Source organism: Crocuta crocuta, unplaced genomic scaffold (assembly GCF_008692635.1).
Source record: "Crocuta crocuta isolate KB4526 unplaced genomic scaffold, BGI_CrCroc_1.0 scaffold38, whole genome shotgun sequence".
In the NCBI taxonomy this organism is placed as follows: domain Eukaryota; kingdom Metazoa; phylum Chordata; class Mammalia; order Carnivora; family Hyaenidae; genus Crocuta; species Crocuta crocuta.
The window spans coordinates 4,796,945-4,808,596 of NW_027532605.1; the positions used below are offsets into that span (position 1 = coordinate 4,796,945).

The 11,652-nt window shown below is 37.2% G+C and overlaps 1 protein-coding gene across 1 annotated transcript in view; it reads left to right on the forward strand.

The window, feature by feature from the left end:
- The window catches only part of COL5A2 (collagen type V alpha 2 chain), a 147,428-nt gene that overhangs the window by 105,628 nt on the left and 30,148 nt on the right, over positions 1 to 11,652 (forward strand). The window contains exons 19-31 of the mRNA XM_077780206.1: positions 2,459 to 2,557; positions 3,112 to 3,156; positions 3,266 to 3,364; positions 4,588 to 4,641; positions 4,933 to 5,040; positions 6,142 to 6,195; positions 6,735 to 6,833; positions 7,694 to 7,747; positions 8,487 to 8,585; positions 8,693 to 8,746; positions 8,859 to 8,912; positions 10,302 to 10,355; positions 11,103 to 11,156. Coding sequence (XP_077636332.1) covers positions 2,459 to 2,557; positions 3,112 to 3,156; positions 3,266 to 3,364; positions 4,588 to 4,641; positions 4,933 to 5,040; positions 6,142 to 6,195; positions 6,735 to 6,833; positions 7,694 to 7,747; positions 8,487 to 8,585; positions 8,693 to 8,746; positions 8,859 to 8,912; positions 10,302 to 10,355; positions 11,103 to 11,156 — 927 coding nt within the window. The remainder of the gene's footprint in view (positions 1 to 2,458; positions 2,558 to 3,111; positions 3,157 to 3,265; positions 3,365 to 4,587; positions 4,642 to 4,932; positions 5,041 to 6,141; positions 6,196 to 6,734; positions 6,834 to 7,693; positions 7,748 to 8,486; positions 8,586 to 8,692; positions 8,747 to 8,858; positions 8,913 to 10,301; positions 10,356 to 11,102; positions 11,157 to 11,652) is intronic.

Sequence of the window (11,652 nt, forward strand, 5' to 3'; positions counted from 1 at the left end):
TACTTGATGATATGAATCCCAAAGTGAAGAATGGCATTTCACTAATTGTACGGAGGTCACTCTTTTTTTTTTTTTAATATTTTTATTTATTTCTAGGAGAGAGAGAGAGACAGCGTGAGCAGGGGAGGGTCAGAGAGAGAGGGAGATACAGACTCTGAAATAGGCTCCAGGCTCTGAGCTGGCAGTCAGCACAGAGCCCGACGCGGGGCTTGAACCCACAAACTGCGAGATCATGACCTAAGTGAAAGTCGGACGCTTAACCGACTAAGCCACCCAGGCGCCCCTGTATGGAGGCCACTCTTAACTAAGGAAAGAGCCTAGAGCATTCTCAGTGTCTATTATGTTAAGGAAAAAAAAATAAATTGAAAAATAAGATTACTATACAATATGTAGTTAAAAGAGAATTACTGCTAATCATACAATTGTAATATCAAAGAATCTGCTGCGTTAGAACTCGAAGCTAGACAATTGTAACAGCTGCAAAGAATAAGAGCTTAATCTGAATTGGAACCCTGCTCTTGGATACAGTGCATGGCAGTAATAAATAGCAGACTGTTCTAAACAATAGGAGGTTCAAATAAATAGAAGGTTGTCAAAAAGCTGTTATCTCACACAATGCTGGCTTTCACTCCTACCCCTGCCCCCTACCATTTACACAACCATGAAAGGAATAAGCAGGGAGGCTATTTGGCTTTCCACAGGGGACTGGATTAAAGCATTCTGCTGGGATGACTTACATCTGTAATGAGTTGCAGTGTGTTCTTTCAGTAGTTTGGGTGATAAATTCAAGGATTACAGTAGGAGTTTATTAAGATTATATTAGCTAAATTAGTGAATACATTCAGAACACTACTTTCACACTTTAAACAACACAGTACTATGATTCCCTCTCACACCCAGATTCCCTTTGGCCATAATTTTCTACATCTCTAAGAAGGGATTTACTCAAAAGATTCTACTGTACAAAAATGACCATGGCCATGGCAGTCACCTCCCTTCTGTAAGTCTTGTCGTCTCATGGAATTTTGTTGAAGATTAAGTGAGAGAGCAATGTAAACTCTAGTACTGCCTGGTGCAGAGGATGTCCTCAATATAGGTCCGTGCTTCTTGTTGGTAGTGCTACACAAATGGGCATTGAACTGTGAAACAGAAAAGAACAAAAAAGTCTGTAGCTGACATTTCAAATACTCTGAACTGTGAAAATCATTGGGTCAAATTATTCTTTGGGCTCTCTCTAATACTGTCTTAAAACTCTGTGCCACAGGAATGCTGCTACTTTAAAATGATGGCCTAAGTCATTTCACTAACCAGTCCCTCGTTTCACTGAGAGCTCACTGTGCACTCAGGCTAGTAGGACCTTCTTGAGATCCCTCTGTTTCTGATCCTCTCTCTGAAGTGCTGATCCTGCTGCCAGTGACTGTGGCCATGGAGGGCACAACCTCTCCATGTGTCCCCTATCAAAATATGCAAAATTCCTTCCCTCTTCCTGTATGACCTTCTACCCTCAAACTGAGCTCTGGCCAGAGAATTAAGGAAAGAATACTCACAATGCCCAGGACTAAGACTTAGCAGAAAGTAGATTCTGCTCCTACTATGAGATCTAGCGAATATCTCATTAGCAACGGGAAGTTATATAACAGCTCACTCTGCATACTTCCTTCTCCTCCTGGGCTTTTCTAATGGCTTTTGGCTATGGAATACTGTTTAATAAAGTCAAACACTTAGCAAAACTCTTTTTCTCAGAAATGGTTTGCCTACCCCTACCATCCTCCCCTGCCAAGCATAAAGTTTCCAGATCTTCATTTTTGGCCACGATTCTGCTATACCTGTAAAGCATTTGCATGATCTCCATTTCTCCAGATGAAAAATAAATTTCCACATCCAGTTCTTTGAGTTTCAGAGATTCAATAGGGATTTTATATGTTTATTGGCACTCATGAACCCCTCAGGCTTAGAATTTTAGTTCTAAAATTCTAGGACCAGGTTTCTCTAGGATTAGCTCTACATTGGTACCTAATATGTTGGATAAAATACAGAAACCCACTTAGGTTTAAATTTCGGATAAATAGAGAAAAAGCTTTTGGTATACATATGCCCCATTTGTTGCCTGGAACAAACTTAAGTTACTTGTTATTTATCCAAATTAAAACTTAACTAGGGGTCTGTATTTTTATTTACTATCTGCACTACTTTCATGGGGTGAAGGAAGGGTAGCTATCAGGTTACCTTGACCACTTTCCTCTGCTGTTCATACTGCAGACATTACTATACTTGATGGGTTGGAAAATGCATTTGCTCCCTAAGCTAGGTTAGACACACAACCCTCGTAAACTGGTTAATGCTCATGACCCCTTTAAAAATACTTGAGTATAGCATGTAAGGCACCAAATAAGCAATAAAGTTCGAGTGACACCACATTTATATTTTTCTTATGACATTTCTTTTTGTACCTGTTTAGGGAGAAGCAGGTCCCACTGGGGCAAGAGGCCCTGAAGGTCCCCAGGGGCAAAGAGGTGAAACTGGGCCACCAGGCCCAGTGGGCTCTCAAGGCCTTCCTGTAAGTTTCCAGTACATGTAAGAATTATGTTCTTGACAGAAAGCTTGACGTGTTTTATAACATCAGAACAAAGGCAATCTATTTTACTATATCCTCTTCGAATTCTGAATGTTTCCAACTGATTAAAGAAATCTGTTTCTCTTGTCAACTCTGAAAAATTGCATCTATTTTATGGAAAAGGGAATTTGTCATAAAAGCGAGTTTTATGGTTTAATGGTGATTGATTTCTTTTTAATGTTTATTTTTGAGAGAGAGAGGCAGAGCATGAGCGAGGGGGTGGGGAGGTGAGGCGACAGAGACAGAGACAAAATCTGAAGCAGGCTCCACGCTCTGAGCTGTCAGTCAGCACAGAGCCTAGCATGGGGCTTGAACTCATGAGCCGTGAGAGCAGCTTGAACCAAAGTCAGATGCTTAACCGACTGAGCCACCCAGGTTCCCCATGGTGGTTGAATTTTTGCAATAAATTTTCTGCCTCCTTTTGGATTGTGGGTGGACATCTGGATAGCATCCTAGATATGGCTTAATATTTTATAAACTTTTCATGTATCTCTTAGGGTGCAATAGGAACGGATGGTACACCCGGTGCCAAAGGCCCAACGGTGAGTAACTAACTGCATTAATGCCACATGAAGTTCAAACGGACACTATCCTTTGGACGTTGATAATAGCCTTCTACTTGGGTCTCATGTCACTCTTTCACTCTGACAGGGCTCTCCGGGTACCTCTGGTCCTCCTGGCTTAGCAGGTCCCCCTGGATCTCCAGGACCTCAGGGTAGCACAGGACCTCCAGGAATTCGAGGCCAACCGGTAATGTCCTTTAAAATAACTATCATCCATTTGTATAATTCAATTATGATCACCGAGAAAAATAATATTCAGTAAAATGCAATGAAACATAGATAATGGGATGTATCTGAGTGAGGCAGTTGATGATAGGAATCTTTGTAAGGTAGAAGCCAAATGTTAACATACAATTTAGGTGTTTAAATTTGAAACAGAACGCTATTGCATTGTGTTAAATTTTAGTGGTTTTTTAAAATTTAAAATAATAAGGTCATAGCTTTATTGTCTACCTCATAGAATTTTATGAGTAGTTGAATAATACACATTAGAGAAATATTTTGTAAGCCAGTGTGAAGAAATGTGGAGGTTATAATGACAATTTGGTTAAAAATGGGTTTACCAACTATTTCTTGGAAGTTATCTTGAAGAGTGAGTCCACCGTATTATTCATATTGAATGAAATTTCCATATTTTGTGAAAGTATTTATTAGAAAAATGTTATGCTAAATCTATAAGAAATAAACACATAGATAAGTTGTGCTTATATATTTTTAGCTTACCATATAAAAATTTAAACTTTCTTTCTTAGCACTACGTAAAACAAATATTTTGGATTCTGTTCCAAGTAACTTAGTTATGCTAATAAATCCTTTTAAATGCTGGTGGCAGATTTATTAAAACACGAGTGTTGCTGATATTTCACATTTGATTTTATCATATTCTCAATTTAGCAATCTGGTTCCCAGAAGTTTAACTGATATTTAAAGACACACACGCACACAAAAACCCTACAACATTTCACAGATGAAATGCTGTATTTGAACTTGTCAAGCTCTCAATAAATAGAACATAAATATAAAGTTATTTTGATTCTGGGTAAATAAATACTTCCTGAAAAAAATCCCTAAATAGATTTATCTGTAAAAGTTGTCACTGTTAGTTCTAATTTTAACTATCAAATTGGAATAACTGAATAATTCTAATTTTCCTAGTATGCATGAAAAACACACAAGATTTTAAAAATAAGTCTCTTGAAGACCACTGTAAAACAGACAATCTGCTATAAACTAATTATACTGGATTTTATAAAATTTTGCATGCGTTCTACAAGATTTGCAAAAGTAGAAAAAATGATAATACAAACTCAGCTGCAGAAAGTTTTCAGAGCCCGTTAACTGTAATTAATTAAAGCAGGTTGGACTGGCTACACGTCTTGGGTCTTATAACTATTGATACTTTTATTTTAGGGCGATCCAGGAGTTCCAGGTTTCAAAGGAGAAGCTGGCCCAAAAGGGGAACCAGTAAGCCTTCATTTTTTGTTTGTTTGTTTGTTTGTTTGTTTAAAAGATAAGAAGACTATGAATATTGTGCAGGAGTGCACAGGACAAAATGCCCAAGTGTTAAATAATATCAATGAGAAATATAACTTTGAATGGCAATAGTTTAGTTTAAAACTTATAACTGACTTCATTACTTTGGATATAAAGAGTTTAATATAATTTAAAATTTGTAACTGACTTCTTTAAATGAAGCTTTTGACTATAACTCAGTTGTCAAATGGTTGTTTCTAACTGTCCTTCTGTTTTTAATAGGGGCCACATGGCATTCAGGGTCCCATAGGCCCACCTGGTGAAGAAGGCAAAAGAGGTCCTCGAGGCGATCCAGGAACAGTTGGTCCTCCAGGCCCAGTGGGGGAAAGGGTAAAATTTGAATAATGAGATAAATTCTTAGAGTTATGGGGGAATTATGTGGGTAAGTTTTGGGATAGTAAGGAAAGCTAGAGTAGTTAAAGAAATGCTTGCAAATGCATTGCACAGTTCAGTATGGTGGTCTGTGAATTAAAGGAGCCAACTGTTTAATTAGTGCCCATTCATTCATTCATTCATTCAGCCAATACTGATATTGTGTCAATTTGATATATTGGTACTTAGTATACATCAGTGAACAAGAAGGCTATGGTCCCAGCCTTCATGTGGGGGCTAGTAAGCAACAGTTTATTCTAGCGGGGAGGTAAGCAATAAACAAGTCCACAGGCAAACAAAAATATAATTATACATTTTAATAAGCTCCGCATACACTTAAGAAATGACAGAGTGATGCGGTAGAGAGTAACTTCAAGTGTATGACAGTAGTGTGACATTAAATTAGGTGGTTGGGAAATAGGATTCTTTGGGAAGATGGCATTTTAGCTGAGACCTGAAGAGGAGGATGAGCCAGCAAGAGGCCCTGGGAGTAAGAACACTGTCAGTGGATGAAATGGCTAACGCAATCCTAGAAGGGACTTTATGATTTTAGAGCTTAGAAGAGGTTGCCGTGACTGGAGTATAATGAAACAGGTCTGAAAGGGACAACAATAATATCACCTTCCATTTGTAGAGATGTTCAGAGAATGCACAGCGCTTCACATACGAGGCAGGGACATTCAGAGAATGCACAGTGCTTCACATAGGAGGCATACTAATGTAGGTCATCACTGACATTTCGATCATGGTGGATGGTGCCATTCCTTTGCTGCTTGTCTCGATACCCGTTTTGCTCTATGTTTAATTTTACAATGAATTGTTAGTATACTTCTTAATTTGAATGGTTTTTGACTCGGTACTTATCTATTCTCCAAAATTTAAATTTCTTTACATTTCCGTGTAGTTAGGGTTTTTTTTCTCCCCTTACACGTATCTTTTGCCATGTTGCCTTGATCACAACTTCTAAAACTTTGTAATGCTAAAAATAAAAATTACCCACTCATTATACATTACGAAAACATCACCAACAATTAAGAATCTCATTTTGGTCGTTTGTAGGGTGCTCCTGGCAATCGTGGTTTTCCAGGCTCTGATGGTTTACCTGGACCAAAGGTGAGGTTATCCCATCCATGTTGACATTCATGTGGGTGGTGGCCCAAAAGATGCTATTGTCCAGAATGGTGATCTAGCTTTGGTCCACATGGCTTCGGATCCAGAAAAGAGTCAGACACAGATGCCAAGCCTAATGCCAATTCCGTCTTGTGCAATTTCTGAATTATAAAGGGGTAGGGGAGAAGGATAAGGGTTGCAAGTATGTAGGAGTTTGTTTTCAGACTTCCTAGGGACCCAGCAAAGAAGAAAAAGTCACAGACCTTTCTTTTATCTAGAAATTTAGACTCTAGAATTTTTGTGGGTTCCCCCTCCCAAACCTAACTTATTGGAGTGATAGTCTAAGTACAGTTTTCACTAGTTAATGATGAAAAACCATTATTCTACAAGAAATACGAATTAAAACAAAACATGTAGTGACAGTTTTTGTAACTTTGTTATACTAGTGCTTTGATTTGTCATACACAAATTTGATATTCATTTGCTTTTATCTTCCTGCGTGGTTTCTTTTTTCTGACACATTCTGCTTTGCATTGGAACAGGGGGCTCAAGGAGAGAGGGGTCCTGTAGGTTCTTCAGGACCTAAAGGAGGGCAGGGGGACCCAGGACGTCCAGGTGAACCTGGCCTTCCAGGTGCTCGGGTAAGAACACAGCAGTTTGCTACATTGACCCAGACCTGCTCCTGGGTACTCAGTGAAAGTGCTTTTTAATTTCAATCATTTTGACAAGTTGGAGCATTTCTTTTGTTTTTACAATTTTGACCTGATTTACTATTTTTAAAATACTGCTTTGTTATTTTCATCATGTATAGAAAATACTGTAAATTTCTAGTCTTCCTTTCTCAAAGGAATATGCATTAATAGTTTTGCCACTTGACATGAAAAAAACCCTGTTTGTCAATTTTTATTTTTTCTTTACTTGCTAACAAATAATGTGTGGCTTTTGGGATAGAGAATTCCTGATAAATTTCATCCTGAACAAATGTTACTTGAAAATTCATTATAGTGTGTAATTGCTCTTATATTGTCCACAACGCTCCTTAAAGAGAATGGAATTAAACAAAAGTCGTTGGATGGAAATATACATTTGGCTCCACATAATCTTGAGCCCAGCATTTAATTAATTAATTAATTAATTAATAAACATTTGTTCAGTTTTTGAGACACAGAGACAGTGTGAGCAGGGGAGGGGCAGAGAGAAAGGGAAACACAGAATCGAAAGCAGGCTACAGGCTCTGAGCTGTAGCACAGAGCCCAATGCGAGGCTCGAACCCACAATCTGTGAGATCATGACCTGAGCCGAAGTTGGATGCTTAACCATCTGAGCCACCCANAGCAGAGCTTGACATGGGGCTCAAAATCACAAACTGTGAGATCATGAACTGAACCAAAATTGAGAGTTGGATGCTTAACTGACTGAGCCACCCAGGTACTCCTACTGTCTAGAATCTTTACCTCAGTTGCAGGTCAGCAACAAAATGACAATCACTTTTAATTTTCAGGGTTTGACAGGAAATCCTGGTGTTCAAGGTCCTGAAGGAAAGCTTGGGCCTTTGGTAAGTAATGTAAACAGAAGTCCGCAGGCATGATAGACATATAATGATAAGATGTTTATCTGAGGTTAATGTTTTTAATCATGTGGATGCTGATCATACTTACATGTTTAAAATGCCAAAGCAAAATCATAGGATCCTCATATTCTAAAATTCACTAAAAATTGATCAAGTTTAATTGATATAAATGTTTGAGGTTGAAGTTCCTTCTCTAACATCTGGCGAAAAAGTAGAAAATGATGTATTCTTCCAGTATTGGTGAAATTTGTCTGCTGGAAACATTCTCATTTCATAAGCGTCCTCTCAACTTTATAGGTTTAAGAGATAAGTAGGTGTGACTTTTGGTAACTAACATATTCTATTCTTCCTTTATACCAAAAAATGTGAAATGAAGTCCCCAATTTTCCTTACTACAAGCTAGAGTAAATTAAAGATGAAAAGAAAAATTTCCCCTATGAATAGAAGCATGTAAGGATTTGTGAAGCATATAAGGATTTGTGAAGATAAGGCTCATGTATAGATCCAGAGTAAAATCTCTGTTCTAAATACTCAGCATCCTTCATCAGTGTGTTGTTGTTATTGTTTTTAAACACTCAACTGTTCTGATTCACTAAGAAAGAAGTGAAGGATAATTTAAAACTTACATAACTTTCATAAGTAATCAAAGAAAGGCAAGTGACAAGTTGGGTGACATGATATTCAGAGAGAATTTACATAATACTTACATTGCTCAATTTTGTAGGGTGCTCCGGGGGAGGATGGCCGGCCAGGCCCTCCAGGCTCCATAGGAATCAGAGGGCAGCCGGGGAGTATGGGTCTTCCCGGCCCCAAAGGTAGCAGTGTGAGTACAGTGCATCTGTTTGCTCTTTCCTCATAATCCTCACCTGAAGGAGGCATGTTTCGAGCAAACTGACTGAATTTTTAAAAAGTTTCTATTCTTTCTTTTAGGGTGACCCTGGAAAGCCTGGAGAAGCAGGAAATGCTGGTGTTCCTGGGCAGAGGGTAACTATATAAACATTTTCTGCCAAAGGAGAGGAAATATATGTATATATATATATGAAATGACCCAAATTTCTCATGGCCTTACTTCACATATTATCTTGTGTGATATTAGGGTGCTCCTGGAAAAGATGGTGAAGTTGGTCCTTCTGGTCCTGTGGGCCCCCCGGTATGTGATCTTTTAGTGAGAATACATTCACATTGCATTTTTCAATGATGTTTGCTTAAAACTTTACTTAAGAGTAAGTTTCAGGGGAAGTAATAAGAAAGTGCAAGATTGAAGAGTTATAGTCTCTTCTGATCACTGTGCTGGCACTTCTGCCTTTTTAAATGGAGCGATTGGGCTTTTCCTTTTAAACTTCTTTAAAATGCTGATGGCAAAAGCTACCTCATTGTCTTTATGTGTTGCAGTTGAAGAACATCAACTGAATAGAATAATGGTTGACAAATATTTTGTTCTGTCTCTTATTGAAAAATATAAGTGCTGAACTATACCTACATTCTTCTAATAATGTCTCATAGAAATCTGTTTAAGCTGACTTCTTTTTCTTTAGAAGGACTGAATAAGAAAATATTTTATCCTTTGAGGTACATCTGCATCCTAGGATTCTAAAATTAAATATTTATCAGAAATATTTTGGCATATTTATTTGTTTCCTATGGGACAATTTAAATATCTTTCTAAAATGTTAGCTTTGCTTCCTTTAGCTGCTCGAGTGTTGAAGGCTTGATTAACAGTTCTTATAATACTTCAGACTAAATTGGAACAGAAATTAGAGTGTTCCTATGAAAACTTTTGTAAGCCAAAATGGTGTAGAGCAAAGAAGCAATTATTAATATATAGGGAAGAATTTCTTAAAATTCCCAGAATCCCAAACTAATGTCTTCTGGGCTTTTCTGGCACCCTAGCACATATCTTGCTCTAACAGATGCACAAAATAAATCCAGATAAAGTGCAGATGGTCACAGATACCGTTCAGCACTGTGCTGGCTCGACGCTGAGATGCTAAGTGCAGTTCCCCAGAAGGAGCTGGGGTGTGCACTGCCTCTATAATAGCTTGCTGCAAAACAAACTCTGAATGCCTTTTCCCTTTTTTCCATAAAAGCAAAAATTCTCTTCAGATTCCTTTCAGTTATCACAAAGAGGTACTAATACAGGTCTTTCATAACAGCAAAGTGACATAATGTAACCTTTGGAAAAGTAGGGAACACTTGTATTACCTGTTTAGATTAGATATATGAAAATAATGAATTTTTCCATGTTCGACTTCTCCAATTTCCCCATAAGTTTGTGGTTGCCTCCAGACATTTCACGTTTGGATGAAAAAATAAAGATATGTCATCAGTCTCTTTGCTGGCTTTAGAAGACATTTTCTTAGCAGCATGGACTTCAAACAACGTCATGAAACTACTTGTAATGCTAGTTTATTATCTGGCTGAAGTGAAAAGCATGTCATTAGAAAAAAAGCAAATATCAATACTTCCAGTGGGTCACGTTAACAGGAAACAGGTGGAAAGATCTGGCTTTATTCATGATTTTCTTTCCTTCATGACTTAGGGTCTAGCTGGGGAAAGAGGAGAACAGGGACCCCCAGGCCCCACTGGCTTTCAGGTATGTAATCATTCAGTTTTCCATGTCTTCTACCATTAATTAAACTGAGTTTTTAAATGAAAAGATATGGTCGAATGATGTAAAATTCCACAATTTTTTAAAAAGTCATCCCTCTTTTAATAAATAAACATTTGGATAAAACCCAACATTTTTGTTCAAAGAGAAGGCACAGATGTCCCCTGAAAAATGGATCAAAATCCAAAATTATGAACAAATTAAAAATCCTAAATGTTCTTGATACCTCAGTAAGTTTTATTGGACTATTTTAAGGTTTATCTAGTTTTATTGACAAAATGCCAAAATTTTTGTTGAACAAATTTTCATGATTTATCTAAATATATTGGTATGGGAAATTATTTATTATTTAATAGCATGGATAATCATAATTTGGCAAAATAACCTTTTAGGAATGACTTTCATTATTGTTATTATTATTAATTCTAGCAGCCTAAAATATTGATTTCGGACCCATAAAAACTGGACAAATGTTAAGAATCTCCTGTTAGATTCTTATCTTTTTTTTTATTGCTAAGTGGTGTGCAAATAAAAATCTAAACCTAGAAGCTGACTGGCTGCTGTTTTATGGTAGAAGATATAGTTTTTTAATTCTGTTTTGCTTATGTTTAAACAATATCTTTTACTTGAAAGTATAGTCATGGAGACTCCATGAATTATAAAAGGTAACCTATTAATACTAGCAGCCTATTAAACTTTACAAATTTACAATTTTTTTCTAACCTCTTTTAGGGGCTTCCTGGTCCTCCAGGGCCTCCTGGGGAAGGTGGAAAGCCAGGTGATCAGGTAAGTTTTAAAGTAATAGTAATAATAGCAATAATAAGTGTTGGTTCATAATATCACTTACTATATGTGAGGTTCTGTCCTGGTTTGCTTTCTCTTTTTTAATCCTCAAAACGACCCTATATGCGTAGGTATCTATATTATTATTATAATACTCATTTTTCAGATGAGGAAAATGAGGCACATAGATGTTATATAACTTTCCCAAAGTGACACGGCTGATATGGTTTGAATCCTGGAAGGGTGCTTCCCAAGACTGTTCTTAATCACTAATTCCATGTCTTATCATATCTACAGGGTTTTACTGGAGGCTTTATAAATGGTTATGAACAGATACTCACCACTTTATTTCTATTATTTTTACAAGGACATCAGTTTAATTTATTCTTCTGTGAGTGATTCATTCATTCATTTAACCATTCAACAAATATTTATTAAGACTTGGTCTTAACCAATTGAACAAGATGGACATGAGATAGAGAGTTTCTGGGGAGGCACT